Here is a 17,723-nt window from a genome sequence, read left to right as displayed (position 1 = left end):
ATACTCTACCTGGTTTTCCCTTTCTCTCTTTTCCCTTCTCTACCTGTTCTTCTCACAGTCTCTATGCCTTTCACTTTCCATCTCACTTCTCTCTCTCTCTGTCTCTTTCTCTCTTTTCCCTTCTCTACCTCTTCCTCTCCTAGTCTCTCACCCTCTGTTATTCCCTTTCACTTTCCATCTCACTCCTCTCTTTCGATCACTCTCTTTTCCCGTATCTACCTCTCCCTCTCCCAGTCTCTCACCCTCTCATTCCCGTTCACTTTCCATCTCACTCCTCTCTCCCTCTCTTTCTCGCTCACTCATACCTCTCTCCCTCTTTGCCGCTCTCAGCGGTGGCTCCAGTGGTGCCAGAGCTGAACAGTGACATAGACACCAGCAACTTTGATGAGATTGAGGATGATAAAGGAGACGCAGAGACCTTCCCTCCTCCCAGAGCCTTTGTGGGAAACCACCTGCCTTTCGTGGGCTTTACTTACTTCAAGGAAGACGAGTAAGATGTCATTTATTTTATTTTATCGTCGTATGAATATGTAATCAGTTTTCATGCATGACATTTTCTTTGGAACAGTCTCTGGCATGTTTTGGTCCTGGGAATTTATTATAGGCCTATCAAAGCCTCTGCATTCTTTCAAAGCCTTATTTTTTGTCTTGTAGGTTTCATGGCAAGCAAAATTCGCTCTATAAATGTATTCGTTTTTATGGATATCTGTATTTGAACTGGAATGGTTTGACTCTTTATGCAGTACAGGAAACGTGTTCTGCACAGGCCCTATGCTTGCAGTGAGGAGAAGGAGAGAGCTACAGTAGAGTCTGACTGCTTCACCCCCAAAACCTGTAATACTGTGAAGTCAGCCAGACACTGAAAGACTGTTATAGTCCTACTCTGCCACCTTGTTCAGATGAGGCTTTTTACAAAGACCCCCAGACTCATACCCAGGACTGGTCCTAGGCCTGACTGAGACCAGTGAATGGGGATTGTAGTAGACAAGCAGTGGCAGTAGTGATCAGATCAGGAGGTTAGGGATGGTGTTTGGCATGGGTTGGCAGGGCTCCTCAGATGAACCCATTTCTCACTCATGTTTTCCCTCTACTTCTTGCACTCCCTCGTGCTCTTTCTGTCATTTTTGGTCTTCTCTCTCTCTCTTTCTGTCTTTTAGGCTACTAAGAGGAAAAATAGGGGGCACTTTAGAAACAGAAGAAACAGAGAACGTTGTGGATTGCTTTAAGAAACAAGAGGACCTCTCTGAAGACAAAAAGGTAAATACACAACTATTCCTTGCCTAGTCCTTGCGTATGCTGGTATTGTTTACTTCAGTTTGGGTGAGTGGTAGGTATAGTAGTGCAACATCAACATCTGGGATGCTGTAAATTAACTCTGTATTGTGTTTTTGAATATAATTTGTAATAAAATATGACTTGATTATGACACTTTCAAAGCCTGATCTGCGGAAGAAATGTCATCATCTCGAGGAACAACTCAACCATGAGATGCAGGCTAAAGACGATCTGGAGCTCAAGTGCAGGTATAGGACACACACACATGCTTACAGAATCACAAAAACTTGTACAACATACTAGTTTTTTACCTCAGCGATACCATCTAAAATCAGCTGAGTTGTTTTGTTTGAATACTCTTAACTACAGATCACGTTATTGTATTGTATCAACAGTATAAAAAGTAAAAGTTAAAGTCAAGAAGCTGGTCTCGCTTTTCCTTTTGAGGCCCAAGTACATAATATCCACTTCTTTAACATCTGTATTTAGTTCAAGTATGAAACTGCTAAAAATAAAGTGCAACTCAACACAAACACTTTTTTTACTCATTAAAGTCCCAATACACCCTCTCTGTCCCCCAGAAATGCCACCAGCCGTTTAGGGAAACTGGTCAGAGAACTTGACGAGGAGGCAAGGACAGACCACTGAATGGATAAGTTACAACATTCATTCATTAATGTACTATTTGTCATTTTGGGATTCTTACCATCTTTACCTTATCCTCCTACCCAGATGAGTAGCAGACAGAAGGTTGAGTTGTCCCTGAGGCAGCTGGAGAGAGAGAGAGCCCTACTGCAGCACCAGAGCTCAGAGAACCTCCGCAGGGTTGAGCTTGAGACGGAACGTAAACGCACCCTAGAGAACGAAGGTTTGCCTCCGCAGTGGCACATACTTAACACAATTCAGTTTCACATCAGTAGGTTTTATTAACCAATAAGCAGGTTCTTAATTATAATCCTAAATTTGTATTATATCAACCAGAGATGAATCTGGTAATGCTAACACTCCACAGGTCAGATCTGGATCTGAGTGTAGGAACTTCTTATCTCTTTGTCAACTCTGATACCAACTCATTAGTATCTCAATATTTAGTCAACAGCCTGCGAGACCAGCTAGAGGAGCTAAAGAGGAGGAATCACAACGCTCAGGTCTTCAATGAGAAAAACATCCACCTGCAGAGACAGGTCAGTCCGCCCTGATAGAAACACTTTGACAAGATTTGACGGGATTTGAATTACATCTTTGTTGAAACTGGATTACTTTTTTGATCGGCGCAGTTCCATTCAGACTGAGAACGCTTTCAGGGAAGCCCTGCTTACATGTCAAACAAAACTAGACTTCAGACAAACTATCCATTATTCTAGAACAATACAGTATTATGGTTATTTAGAGCTTCTGCCTCTCTTCCCTCTCCCCCTTATTTCTCTCCTGTCCCTCCTTTTTTGTCCCTTTTTCTTTTTAATCAAACCCCAGCTGGAGGAGGCTACAGCATTGCTCCAGGGGGAACAGGAGGCCGGGGAGAGGCTGAAAAAGAGCCAGATGGAGGCTCAAAAGCAGACCCAAATTCGGGAGCTCAGCCTCCGTGATCACCAGGATAAGCTCAGCCTGCTGGATAACAGCAAAATGGAGCTGGAGCAGCAGCTGATCAGCCTCCAGGCAGCCCTAGAGGCAGAGAGGAGAGACCGCAGCCAAGGGTCGGAGACCATTGCTGACCTGCAGGGTGAGTCTGGGGATTAAAGCTTAGGTCTGGGGACTAGAGGTTTGCCTGAAGCTTAGAGGCATTTAAATAAACATTTCCAGACCTCAACGAGTTAGCCTGGCATTGACAGACTAAATAGAAAACGCGTATTTGTCTGGAACTTCTCCGTTTATTTCTTGATCCAAGGGGCGTGCGTTATCAACGAACGCTGACCAAAATGCCTCTGGACGCAATTGTAGATTTTGATAAATACAACCAATCAGAGCAACAAAACATCATCTTGGTGGTTTACGAAAATTCCTCAGTGGCGCTCCTCTGTACAGTCATTGCATTAAACCTGCCCATATCAAACATGGTTGCAAATGACCCAGCACTTTTCATGCCTGAGGGAAATATGTTTGAATGGTAAGTAGCCAGACCTATCTGCCAGAGCAAGTAAACTATATGCTTGCAGATTGGTCTGTTTCCCAGGCTAACTTTCAGTATGACTGGGATGAGAGTTTAGACAGGGAGTGTAGAATGGCAGATTTATTTTCTCAGAATAAAGAGATGCCCCTTTAACAAGGTCTAGGTTTTAGAGTATAACTATGGATTGAACTATGGAGAAGAATGAGACCAGATATAAACTTGGATTAACATGTAGACTACAATATTTAGTTCCCTAAAGTAGCATGCAATACATATAGGTGTTAGCCACTGTGAGAACATTTGAACATTTAGCATGGACAATGTGTGGCCTGCTCTCATAACTCCATGGGCACATATTCTAATAGGCACATTGCTTGTTTAAACAAGAATCTTTTTTCCAAGTACCCACTAGGGTGGAGTTGGTGGTTGGTGGCAGTGAAAATAAACATTGATGCTTGTTGTTTAGACATACACAGTCAGGAATGGATGGAGGTGCATTAGTTAATGTCCCAACCTGACTCAGAAAGCAGAGTTTAGCAGGTGCAAGTTGGCAGTTCTCTTCAGCCTCTCTCTCTCTCTCTCTCTCTCTCTCTCTCTCTCTCTCTCTCTCTCTCTCTCTCTCTCTCTCTCTCTCTCTCTCTCTCTCTCTCTCTCTCTCTCTCTCTCTCTCTCTCTCTCTCTCTCTCTCTCTCTCTCTCCCTTACTGTCCTTTGCACCTCTTTGACTCCTTCCACTTCTTTCTCTGTCCTACAGGGTGTTTATCAGTTCAGGAGAATGAGGTTAAGCAGATGAAGATCTCTCTTTCCCTGGCCCAGACTGAGGAGAAAAGGCTACAGCAGAAGCTTGCAGACCTGGAAAGAGTAAGAACAATTCTGAGTTAGGCCTCCTTAATCATATCATCCTCTCATATACCTAAATAACATAACCCCTTGTGTTAAACGGTAATATTTGGGGTTAGGGTTCAGACTATTGTTTCCTTCTTGTAACTTCAAATAATTATAATTTGACAACCATGGCATGGCAAATTCAAGTCAATATAAAGCTGCAGCAGAATTTTCTGGAAAATTAAATACTTAACACATCTGAATCACTTCCGTTTAATCCACCTGCCTTAACTGAGAGATCATACATGAGCAAATTTGTCCAAACCTCTGGTGGATCCTCAGGAGAAGAGCAACCAGGCAATCGATCTGACCTTCAAGCTCAAGTCCCTCCAACAATGTCTGGAGCAGGAAGAGGCAGAGCACAAGGCCACAAAGGCAAAACTAGCGGACAAGAGCCAGATCAACCAATCAATTGAGGAGGCCAAATCTGAAGCCCTCAAAGGTGAGAAGAACATTGGACCATAAATACTTCAAGATAGTGTGTGATATGTAGAGTGAAAGTATGAGAGGGAGTAAAGAAGGATGTGTGTCTGTCAAATGTTTTTTGTAGTATTATATGCAACATACATCTCTACATAAAATGTGTAAACTGTACTATCTGAGCAGTGATGGAGAGGAGCCTACAAGAGGAACGTAACTCTAAGCTGCAGCTGGAGGGCCAACTTCTGCAGCTCGAGAAAGACCACTCCCTGCTGGTCTGTGACTACATGCAGGCCCAGAACATACTGGAAGAACTGCACACAACCAAGGACAAGCTCACCGAGGAGGTGTGTGTGTGTGTGGGTGGGGGGTCTCTGAACATGTGTTTTCTGCCCATCAGTGCATGTCTCTGTGTTTGTGAGTCTCTGTATTTTCCCTCGCCATTTTCTCTCTCTCTCTTTCTCCGTTTCTTTCTCATTCTCTCAAATGTTATATCGCTTCCTTCACATTCTTGTTTCAACCCAACCTTTTTTTGGCCCCCTGGCCTTCTGCCCATCTCCCCAGGCATCAAATTTGACGCTGCTCCTGGAGCAGGAGATGCAGAATCGTAGACTTACCCAGTCTGACCTGAAGGTACAGACCCAGCAGGTCACAGTGCTACGCTCCTCTGAGAAGCAGTTTAAGCAGGAACGTAATCACCTGCTGGACAAGAAGCACAGCCTGGAGAAACAGAACCAGGAGCTACGCAGGTCAGGGTAGATGGAGATCACACATATATAAGCACAGAAAATCTCTCACACACACAGTCTGTTTTAATCACTCCGGTTTAAAATTACAACATCACTTTTAGCTCTCCAAAAAACACTTTGCAAATAAGATTTTTTTTGAAAGACCACATTTACATAGCCAATGGATCCTATTGTCTTGCCTTGCAATGCTATTGGATAAATGTAGTCTTTCAAAAAAAAGAAATAAGCAATTAAAGAGCTAAAAGTGACGTTGTAATTTTACAACAAGGGGTCTTACAGGTAGCCTGGTCCTAACCAGACTCTCGTACATTTCATTTGTACAGAGAGTCTAACCTCGCTCCATTGACAAGCGTTGACTTCCTTGTAGGCGGGTACTCTGTTGAAGTTTAAAACTATTGGATCTGCCCAGAGCCACTCTGATCTGCCATAACCAATCGCTAGCATTCGCCTTAGCCAATTCCTTCACCACTACTGTAACAGAGCTAGCTGCCATAGCTGGAAAATCAAACTGTTCCCGAACCCCGTGGGGAGGAGGGCCACAACATCATGGCCACCAACAAAACTCAGCAAAACTTGTTCTTGCTCTGGCTTTTGCTTATGGATATTCGGCAGCATTGCCACAACGGACCGAATGGCTTCGCTCGCATCTTTCTCCGCCGCCATTACGGAACTACAACACAAACTAGCGCACGACAGCCACTCCCTCTGTTCGCTGATTGGCCGGTAGAAAATTAACCGGAGACATCTGACTTACTTACCTCATGGCCAGACCTAGTACAGAAGCAAAATCAAAATTGAGCGGAAGTACGTAGGAGGGCAGAGCCAGGCTATCTTACAGGGATATTCACACACACAATCACTTACTCACTTGTACTCTCACCTTCACAGACACACACATTTCTTCTCTTGTGGTTTGCAATACTGGTTGGTTAGTTGTTCTTTACAATTAGTCGATGACAGTGATTGACGGCAGGCTTGTCCAATCCCAGGGAGAGGCAAGAGGCTGACGGACAACTGAAGGAACTAAAAGACCAGCTGGAGGCAGAGCAGTATTTCACGGTACTTTTCACCCCATAAATGAATTATTATTTTATAATAATTCCTACAGTACCTACTTAGACTTATACAAAACATGCCGTACCTGCTATATCATCGACGGGCAAAGCATCCGAGAACACGTGAAATATCATTGATACTGGTTTGTGCTACGTTTTTGTAAAGCAAATCAATTCAGTAATCTAATCTGTCAATAACGTACAGTCCTAAGGTGTGTATTCACTGGAAGCATGTTGAAGCCCAGTTGTTTCTATGTTCCAGACCCTGTATAAGACTCAGATCCGGGAGCTAAAGGAGGAAAGTGATGAGAAGAATAAACTGTATAAGGACGTTCAGCAAAGACTGGAAGAGTATCAGGAGGAGAGGTAAGAAACTAGTAATATCCAAGACGTACAACGTGCCCAGAATACTTCAGCAGTTATACTGTCACCAACTCACAGGACTGACATTGAAAGGTAGGGGAGTCATAGAAAAATTATCCATGTGAAAATGACCCAATGCTCTGCTTGGCACTTGACAGTGGTTTTCTGTGCTGTGGGGGGTGTACTTGAATAGCCAGCTATATCAGATTTTACATAATCTTTTACAATTTAGCAGATGCTTTTATCCAAAGCCACGTACAAATAGTGCATATAGAAAGTACAGCTGATGATCAAGGATTAGAAGTGTTACTGTACCTGGGCAGTAGACAACATCTCCACAGACATTTTAAGGATCTAACATGAATTTTCTTTAAAAGCTAGCTTCGGTATTAGCTTACACTAATAAGTAAATCACCTCACAGCCAGTAAGGAGGATTTTGTGTTATTAGATCAATAGGAGCTGAGAGCTGAGAAACTGAGAGCTGAGAAATCCATGTACCTGTTTGTTCCATTATTGGTCAAATTATACTGGGTCCAACATTTGTTGTGGTCTCTTGTGTTTTTGTGTTTTAGTTGTGTGGCTTGAGTTTAAAACTACAGAGGGTACCATTTCTGGGGAAGTTGTGAGGTGTGGTTGCGTCAGTTGCACCTGGGGAAGTTTTCTTTCTTTTTTCACCTCCAAACCTATTGTTTAGACCAAAATCCAAACATTTGGAGAATTTTCAAGGGTGTACTTAACTGATATTTGGCACCTATTGTATTTGTTAGTATTATTAGGGGCCAAGCAGCGAAGCTGTGAGGCACCTATTGTATTTGTAAGTATTATTAGAGGCCAAGCAGCGAAGCTGCGAGGCGCCTATTGTTATTTGTTAGTATTATTAGGGGCCAAGCAGCGAAGCTGCTTGTAAAAACGCAAAGACTTGTAGAAAATAGTTTGGTTACAACAGCCGTGCGAGGGATTTCAGTTGTTGTGTTCGTTCAGTTAGATGTTTGTAATGTTATTGTTTGTTAGTTAATATAATCTTGTTGGTCACCCTGATTGTGCATGTTGTGTAGTTTAATGGAGCCGAGAGTCGGCTGCTATAATATCACAAGCGATTTTCGCAAGCAGCTGAACATGAGCTCTGCCTAGCCCTGTTTCCCACATGACTATTGTTAGTTGTGCATTAACTGAGATTCTGGAAAGAGATCAACTCAAGAAGAGTTTCAATATCCTACAAAAAGCTAACTCTGCCCTTTATATTCATAAAATCTCAGCAGTTGGTGTGTAGCAGAGAGGCTAGAGAGACTGACTTGAAACCTATGCTCATGAGTTCAAATCCCCATTCAAGTCTCGATCTTCTACAGTATAAATATTTTGCCATTTTGCGGAGGAACCCGCATCGCTGCTTGCAGCTATATTATTATTGTTAGTTTTATTATTATTGGTGGCCAAGCAGCGAAGCTGCGGAGCCACTTAAGTGTTTCTACCTTTTCTTATTGGGTGTGCTTGCCTTCGGCAAGGGCACAACCTTTGTTTTCTTACATATATATGTATTATTGGGTGTGCTTTGCCTTCGGCAAGGGCACAACCTTTGTTCTCTCACATATATATTATTATTATTTCTTTTTTTATTTCTTTTTGCCCCCCTAAAACTCAGTCAATATTTGGCCTACATAGACAACCTAGGTGTCAAAAGTTTTGTCTTGGTAGCGATTGAGTTGCTTCTATTGGGATTTACGTTCCGTTGCATGGTTTAGGCTCAAGTTAAGTTTTTGTGGCGAAAAGTGAAGCTAACGGTGGCTAATTTGCTAGCCACAGTCACTGACGTTACTAACGTCACTACGTCACTAACGTCACGAAAACACGCGTGACTACCTTTGGCAGTACATTCGTTTCGCATCTGTTAACTTGGGGGATAGCTAGGCTAACTATAGCTTTACTGCAAGGCAGCTGCAGAAACGCCACAAGCAAAGAGGCCAGGGTGATAACTATTTACTCATTTGACTTTGTGATATGACACACAATTGTGATGTGTAATGTACAATATAAGCTGATATTATTAAGGAAGTACATCTACTTTCGGAAACAGTAGTCTACTATTTCACTGAAGTATTAGCATCATGACATTAGCCTCTGTTGCCCGGGCAACACATACTACAGTGGTCTATGATGCATCTGTTTTCAATCGTTAAAGGGGTGATTGACTGGGTTTTTGGGGTATTTCACACTGTTCCTTAAGGTCTCCGAATAGGGTATGTAACATTGGTTGGGCTGAAAATGGCCCGGGTGCTGTTCTATGCCCCCTTATACATCCAGTGAAATTTTCCCGGGAAAAAAATCTAGGTTTTCTCCTTTTATGGTATGTTCATGAATATATACATGAGCTGCGCGCTGATTGGTTGGTTTACAACGAATGAAACTGCGGAGCAAAGACGCAACACTACCAACACTCACTGAAACATGAAGGTGGAGACTTGAAATAAAAACGTACAAATAAATCTATTGTGTCTACACAACACTGTTTTCAACAGATTGACTAGATATCATTTGAAACGATTACGTTAGTTGTTTCCACTTCAGAATCAGAATCAGAATGGGATTTATTCGCCATGAAAGTTTGCACAGACAAGGAATTTGCTTTGGCAGGAAGGTGCATACAATAAACATATAAACTTCTGTTGTCGAAGCAAACAGGATCGCCTTAGGTGGGTAACGTTAGCACTACAGCTTAGCAAACAAACTATCGTGATTAAACTCAGCTTCAGTTAGCTCTAGCTATCTTGCTGAAAAATAGATCTGGACAAACATGCATCTTGAATTGTAGATTTACATGACAACACGTTTTATTTATTTGAATGAAACAGTCAGGAACATGAAATAACGTTAGCCCCTTTGCCAATAAACTAGGCTAAATCATCACACATTCTACCTATGCTCTTGCGTTAGCAAGTTAAACTAGTTTACAGTCTAGGTGTTTTCGCTAGCTAGCTGTATCTAGCATCCTTGCAAATCAGCGTTAATAAAAAGCAGATGAGCTAGAGTCTAGCCAACATTGACTAGACGGGCATGATGTTTGTCTAGTATACCGTAGCGTAGAAGATCCCTGTGCAGTTTGACCCTCGACACATTTGCGCGAACCATTTTACCAAGGACGGTTTAGAAAACCTGGGACAATGTAAAGCAGGATTTGTTGCTGTTGCTGAAAAGAGGTGCGTTCCGACCTTATGTTCATCACAACCGCAAGCTGTAGTATGATTTTGTCGGTAACAGTTATTAACAATGGTAACGTATCCTGTATCTAGCACCTGCCTTTCTCCAGTTATTTCAAATAGATAATCTTGACAGGCGTTAGCAATAGGCTAGACTGCTATTCGTTTTCTGGCTATTTTTTCGGAAGCTTCCCTTCTAATGCCGACTACAGCTAGTCTAGCTGGAGTCATTTGCTAAGTAAGGTATATTGATGTGTTTAGAAACGTATTTAGCATTCTACCTATGCTAGATACAGGAGACCTTAGCATTGCTAACTGTTATCAACAAAATCATACTTACAGCTTGCGTTTGTGATGAGCATATGGTTCAGTCCTCGGTGAAATGGTTCGAGCAAATGTGTATTTGAGGGTCGAACTGCACAGGGATCTTCTCATAGACAAACATCACAGCCCGTCGAGTGTTTGGTTCTTTAGGAAGACTCTGAAAAGTGTCAGCATTCCCTGTACAGCCTGGAACACTTCATTTACCACCGTAGTCCATTTTCAGGTAGAAGTGTTTCTACCTTTTCTTATAATTATTATTATTATTAGGATTCCTCCGTAAGGAGAAAACCTATTGTTATTGTTAGTTTTATTATTATTATTCTAGTTCCATGGGAGTCAATGGCAGCCCCTAGAACCCTTGGATAACTTTTTGTTAAATTTGGCACACTCATTAAGGACAGTTCCTTCTATACCTACACCAAGTTTCATGTATCCCATTAGACCACTCTAGCGCCACCAATGGGTCAAAGTTGGACTTGTGTTTACACACGCAACTTTTGAACCGTATGACTGATTTTCAAAAATGAGGTACCATTGGATTCCCTGGATCAAGTTCAACGCAATTTCCGTCAATTTCCGGTTATATAGATTTTCCGCCATTTCCGTCAAATCTCAGCAAATCTTTGAGATATCAACACCAAAGTTGGTATGTCGGTGGAAGGAACTACAACATGTTACCATGTGCAAAGGCAACTTCATACCTCCAAAAATGATTGATATAAAGCAAATCGAATATATCGCTAACGCTAAAATAATGCTTTACACATCCGCCGGCCAAAAACTGATACTCTGATTCAATCACAAGTTCATATGAAGACTCTTACATTTACATTTAGTCATTTAGCAGACGCTCTTATCCAGAGCGACTTACAGTAAGTACAGGGACATTCCCCCGAGGCAAGTAGGGTGAAGTGCCTTGCCCAAGGACACAACGTCATTTGGTTGGCATAGCCGGAAATCGAACTAGAAACCTGATGATTACTAGCCCGATACCCTCACCGCTCAGCCACCTGACTCTCTTGAGAATGTTGAGTAAACACAAATCTGAGAAAAAGTTGACTGTAAAATCTCAGCAAATGTTTTTGATATCAACACCAAACTTGGTGTGTCACGTGGAAGACACTACAACATGTTCCCATGTGCAAAGGCAACTTAATATCTTCAAAAATGAAATCTAATTTATCGCTAATGCTAAAATAACGCTTTACACATTCGCCGGTCCAAAACTGATACTCTGATTCAATCACAAGTTCATATGAAGACCTGAGAATGTTTAGTACACAAATCTGAGAAAAAGTTGACTGTAAGATGAAAAGTAGATTTTTTGTGAATATTTGAAACATGCATGCTTGGCTAATTGCTAGGGAAATTTCCAATGAAATGTCTCCGCTGCTCCTCAGCGCGCGCGCTCCACATTCTCACACACACTCAGCCTTTCCCTTGACACACGTGCGAGCTTGGCAAGACACACACACAACATTTCAGGAAAGTGTGGGCTGACCAAGCCCCCACTCATTCCTTGGCTTGAAGCGAAGGCCCTTGTGGATCTTGATGGTATTGCATTTCAGATTTGGTATCCCATTGGTAAATCTGCAGCATGGATTTTTCTATACAGTGACAATTTGTGAAGAATATACATTTTTCAATGGTTCGCAATGTTTGGAGGAATCCGCCATTGCTGCTTGCAGCTATATTTGGTTTGGGAAACACAAGGTGTTTCTACCTTTTTGGTGGCCAAGCCGCGAAGCGGCGCAGCCACCTCAAGTGTTTCTACCTTTTCTTATAATTATTATTATTATACTTCTGCCATGGGAGTCTATGGCAGCCCCTAGAACCACATGGTCAGAAGTTGTGAAATTTGGCACACTCTTTGGGACCTGTCCCCTCATCACTTTCACCAAGTTTCATGTCTCCCATTCCAACCCTCTAGCGCCACCAATGGGTCAAAGTTGAAGGTGTGTTTACACACGTTACCTTTGAACCATATGCCGCATTTTCCAAAATGAGGTATCATTGGATTCCCTGGATCAAGACAAGTTCAACGCACTCTATGACGTCATACCCAGTCATATAGATTCTCCGCCATTTTGAATGTTAAGGAGAAACGTTTTTTCGCTATTCCTCCTACAATTCTTGTTGAATCTTCTTCAAAATTGCCACAGATGATCTTCAGACCAAGCCTCACAGTTATCCCCTGGAGCTTTGATTTTCGCAACCGTTTGTTAGTTACAGCCAATCAAATTGATGTGGCTGAATTGATGTGGCTGCCATTTTGAATATAACGTTTTTTCGCTACCTCTCCTATAAAGTTTGTCCAATCTTCACCAAATTTGGCACCATTTATCTTCAGACCAAGCCTCACAAAAGACATCACATGTTTTTTGATTATCTAAACCTTTTGACTGGAACAGCCAATCAAAGTCGTCAACCAGGCCACCATAAAAGAAGTGAAGTCATATCTCAGCACCTCTTTTACTGCATTGACACCAAATTTGGTATAAGGACTAGGGACTCTGTTCTAAAGAAGTCCAAAATAGGTCATGCCATTTCACCTCTAGGTGGCGCTGCAATAAGCAAAAATTTCGCACCATTTATCTTCAGATCAAGCCTCACAAACCTTTTCACATTCCGGTAAAGCTGATCAAAGTCGGCGATGAAGATCATAATCGAAATATTCGCTGAATTTACATCAAACTTGGTACAGGTGCTCGGGACCCTGTTTCAAAGAGGTCCACAAAAGGTTGTGTCATCTAACCTCTAGGGGGCGATCACGTGTCTGACACATGTTAAATTGTGATACCAGCTGAATTGATGTGGCCGCCATTTTGAATGAATGAATAAAACGTTTTTGGTGAATACCAAATATTCACTTAATTTGGCACAGATTATCTTCAGACCACAGTCACCTTGACATGTCAAAATAGAACTGAATTACAGCTGTTTAAACTTGGGACAAATCTGACAACCGCTTGCCACAGGAAAAATTCCTTATATTTTTACGCAGTCACTGAAATCTGATTTCCAGAACTGAGAATAGCTCACTAGGATAAATTGGTGTCCTGGCTACGTCAACGTCAGAGGTTCAAATCCAGCCAAAGCTGACAAGCTTGTCATTTCTCTGTTTAGCGAGACTATAAGCCACTGCAAAGGAAGCCAGTTACACCGCAGTCACTAGATGTCGAAAGTTTCTTCTGGTTTATCTGACCTGCTTGGCCACCACATTGCTGCTTGCAGCTATATTTATTATTATTATACATCTTCTTCTGCCATGGGAGTCTATGGCAGCCCCTAGAACCAAATGGTCAGAAGTTGTGAAATTTGACTCTTTGGGGCCAGTCCCCTCATCAATTTCACAAAGTTTCATGTCTCCCATTGAAACCCTCTAGCGCCACCAATGGGTCAAAGTTGAAGGTGTGTTTACACATGTTACTTTTGAACCGCATGCCTCATTTTCCAAAATGAGGTATCATTGTATTCCCTGGATCAAGACGAGTCCAACGCACTCTATAACGTCCCAGTTATTTTGATTTTCAGCCATTTTTTATTTGAAGGAAAAACTTTTTTTCGCTACTCCTCCTCCAATTCTTGTTAAATGTTCTTCAGAATTGCTAGAGATGATTTTCAGACCGAGCCTTATAAAAGTTATTGTATGGATTTTTGATTTTCAAATCAAATTTAGTTTGGCAATAACAGCCAATCAAATTCAGCAACTGGGCCGGCAAAAGGGAAGTGAGGTCATATCTCAGCAAATCTTTGCTGCATTGACACCAAAGTTAATACAGGGTTTCGGAACTGTGTTCTAAAGAGTTCCACAAAAGGTCATATCATTTAACCTCTAGGGGGCGCTGCAATAAGCAAAGATCTGTTTCAGCCAATAACTTGGGAGATCCCATCGGTGACACATGTCAACTTGTGATACCAGCCGAATTGTTGCGACTGCCATTTTAAATTTATTTATTTATTTATTTATTTATTTTTTTGTGAGACTAAGCCTTACAAAATGTATCACATGGTTTTTAGATTTTCTAAACTGTATGTACGGTACAGCCAAATCAAAGTCTGCAACGAAGCCTCCAAAAAGGTATCAAGGTAATTTCTCAGCAGATCTTTGCTGCATTGACCCCATCCTTGGTATATGGACTCGGGACCCTGTTCTAAAGACGTCCAAAAACGTTTGTGCATTTGACCTCTAGGAGGTGCTGCAATAAATAAATATTTGGCATATTTGGGTCATCTACAGACCAACCCTCCTCACAAATGTTATCACACGGTTTTTAGATTTTGGAAACCGTTTGTCCGCTACAGCCAATCAAAATTGGCAGCAGTTCCGCCAAACAGGAAGTTGGGTCATATCTCTGCAAATCTTTGATGGATTCACACCAAACTTGCTACGTGTATTCAGAACCCTTTTCCGTGGATGTCTAAAATGTTTTTTTTGTCATTTAACCTGCTTGGCCCCCTCATTGCTGCTTGCAGCTATATCTCCCAGAAGTTAACAGCTACTAAACTGATGTTCTACTATAGGTTATCATGCATGGGCTTGTGACGTTGTGAAGTTAGGGACGTTTGTCTAGCTAGTTAGCTACCGTTAACTTCACTTTTCGTCATAAAAACTTAAACACCTTAGATGCCTAAACCGTCAAATGGATCATTCGAGGAGATACAACCAACCCAATCAGGACCAATTCGAACATTTTGACACCAACATTGTGTATGCAGTGCAAAGATTTACAGAGTTCTAAGGGTGGGAAAATAATAATAAATATATGAGGTGATTATTATTTTGATACTTTCAGTGATCATCTAGTGCTTGCTCCTGAACTTTTTAGTAGTTCCATTAATTGTAGTGGGATTTAACACAATATATTGATGTTCAGCTACTGTGCACAATCAATCCCAGATTGTCCACGTTCCTGGTTTACCCTAGTGAACTGGGATTTTCCCCCTCTGCCTACAGGGACTCCTTGGCTGCCCAGTTGGAGGTGAGCCTTACCAAGGCAGATTCTGAGCAGCTTGCCCGCTCCATAGCCGAGGAGCAATACTCAGACCTGGAGAAGGAGAAGATCATGAAGGAGCTGGAGATCAAGGATATGATGGCCCGTCACCGACAGGAGCTGGGAGACAAGGAGGCCACCATCAGCTCTGTAGGAAGCACACAGGGGAGAGGGGGCTCGGGAGTAGGAATGCAGGAGGGGGTGAGAGGGAAGGGGAAGAGGAAAAAGGGGGTAATTGAAAGCCTGTGAGAGCGGCACATTAGCAAGCAACAATGCAAAGGGAGTGTGGGACATAAATCTGGTCTGAGAGAGGAAGACTGGAAGACAAGGTGTCCTGCACTTTAGGGATCCAAACATTGACGTGAGATTGAAGAACTTTTCTTGAAGTTACCTCACGAGTGCAATGCTCATTTTCAGTGTCCATGTGGTGAATGCTCGTGCAATGTTCGTTGATGGCTCGCCATATCCATGGATCCGTCTCTAAGTGCAGCTCAATGCTGTCATATTTATGTCTCATGAGATCCAAGGCTCCATGGATTATTGCAGCTCAACATGGTGTTGAACACATTTCAGCGCTCATCCAAACAACTTCACACTGCATGTCTTTGGGTCTTGAGCGATACATCAGCCCATTTTCAACTTCACACAGGTGCCCGCTTCTCAAGATCATTGAGCCACAGACACGCACACAGATAGACAGAGATACCTGCCTTTATAGTTGCATTGGTAGTAATTTCACACATGTATGACCTCTGCCTGTGCAGTGTGTACATCTGGATTAGGCAAACAGATTATTCTCCCTATACTCAACTCTTTTGTCCTGTGCTGCCCCCTACAGCTGGAAGAGTCCAACCGCACGCTGACAGTGGACGTGGCCAACCTGGCCAATGAAAAAGAAGAGCTGAACAACCAGCTGAAGGAGAAGCAGCAGCGTGAGTCTCTTCTCTTCCTCCTTTATTATATTAATTGGGTGTGCTTTGCCTTCGGCAAGGGCACAACCTTTGTTCTCTCACATATATATTATTTATTTATTTTCGCCCCCCTAAGGATCAGTCAATATTTGGACTACATAGACAACCTAGGTGTCAAAAGTTTCGTATTGGTAGCGATTGCGTTGGTTGTATTTTTATTTCCGTTCCGTTGCATGGTTTAAGTAGAAATTGCGTTTTTGTGGTGAAAAGTGAAGCTAACGGTGGCTAATTTGCTAGCCACAGTCACTGACGTTACTAACGTCACCACGTCACTAATGTCACAAAAACGCGTGACTACCTGTAGCAGAACATTCGTTTTGCATCTGTTAACCAAGCCCCCACCCCTTGCCCCTCGGCTTGAAGCAACGGCCCCGGTGGATGTAGGTGGTATTGCATTTCGTGTTTGACTTCCGACTCTTCCGGTCGTTTTTATTCTATTAACTCCAGTCAACATTTGCAAAGCTATCTCCCCCAATAATTTTTGTTCGATTCTCGAACCTGGCTCATACTACTAGCTTTTTCATAGAATAATTTTTCCTGATTTTTGCTAAGTTTGAAACCAATCCGAAAGGGGTAAACTAGCACCCCATTTATTTGCTTACGTCAATAAAAGTTGCCTGCAAATGTGCTCGCGGATACTAACAGGGCACGAGCACAAAAGTTCACATTGGCCGATAGCCGATTTACCTGGAGCTGAAAGAAATGGCTTGAGTTGCCTGCCCTGTTGTAGCTTGCAAAGTTTAGCAAATGGTTGTCACACATACATGAAATGTTGTTAATATAGTTAATATAGATTTGATTTTTCGTAAAAACGTTCATGACATGATGGCAAATATTATATTATGTTAAGCGTGAGCATAGATTGTTGACATGTGTATCTGGAGCAAAGACGAAGATTAATAGGAATGGGAGTCAGATGGCTGAGCGGTTAGGGAAGCGGGCTAGTAATCAGAAGGTTGCCAGTTAGATTCCCGGCTGTGCAAGATGACGTTGTGTCCTTGGGCAAGGCACTTCACCCTACTTGCCTCGGGCAGAATGTCCCTGTACTTACTGTAAGTCGCTCTGGATAAGAGCGTCTGCTAAATGACTAAATGTAAAATGTAAATGTAATAGTACTTTAACTGATAACCACAATAGGAAATGATATATATATTTAAATAATATTAGTCTTGCCTTCAGAAGCTTTTGTTAAACACACTCATTATTCTTTTTTTGATCGTGTCAAAGCCAGACTACTTTTGTGGGACAATGAAGGTCCTCAGTGACTCTATGTTTCACCCCCACTTAATATCTGATGGAAACGTCTTGTATATAGTTCTGTTAATATGCCCCTTTCAAAGGCACGTTCAATAAAGTAGATTATATTTTAGACACACTTCTCAATTTATT

The 17,723-nt window shown here is 42.1% G+C and overlaps 1 protein-coding gene across 7 annotated transcripts in view; it reads left to right on the top strand.

Annotated features, from left to right (window-relative positions):
- Positions 1–17,723, top strand: part of LOC134025117 (rho-associated protein kinase 2-like) — a 60,785-nt gene that overhangs the window by 12,851 nt on the left and 30,211 nt on the right. For all 7 annotated transcript variants that reach the window (XR_009930989.1, XR_009930987.1, XR_009930988.1 and 4 more), the window contains exons 9-23: positions 331–490; positions 1,158–1,257; positions 1,438–1,523; positions 1,857–1,905; positions 2,008–2,143; positions 2,368–2,459; positions 2,749–2,995; positions 4,136–4,242; positions 4,549–4,708; positions 4,873–5,033; positions 5,251–5,435; positions 6,425–6,494; positions 6,753–6,856; positions 15,327–15,513; positions 16,202–16,295. Coding sequence is in view for 4 of the 7 variants with exons in the window: in XM_062467985.1 (XP_062323969.1) it covers positions 331–490; positions 1,158–1,257; positions 1,438–1,523; positions 1,857–1,905; positions 2,008–2,143; positions 2,368–2,459; positions 2,749–2,995; positions 4,136–4,242; positions 4,549–4,708; positions 4,873–5,033; positions 5,251–5,435; positions 6,425–6,494; positions 6,753–6,856; positions 15,327–15,513; positions 16,202–16,295 (1,938 nt within the window). In the remaining 3 variants the exon portion in view is untranslated. The remainder of the gene's footprint in view (positions 1–330; positions 491–1,157; positions 1,258–1,437; positions 1,524–1,856; positions 1,906–2,007; positions 2,144–2,367; positions 2,460–2,748; positions 2,996–4,135; positions 4,243–4,548; positions 4,709–4,872; positions 5,034–5,250; positions 5,436–6,424; positions 6,495–6,752; positions 6,857–15,326; positions 15,514–16,201; positions 16,296–17,723) is intronic.

Source organism: Osmerus eperlanus, chromosome 8, assembly GCF_963692335.1.
Source record: "Osmerus eperlanus chromosome 8, fOsmEpe2.1, whole genome shotgun sequence".
Lineage (NCBI taxonomy): Eukaryota > Metazoa > Chordata > Actinopteri > Osmeriformes > Osmeridae > Osmerus > Osmerus eperlanus.
Note: the sequence above shows the minus strand (reverse complement) of the source record. Positions and strands in the feature narration are given on the sequence as shown.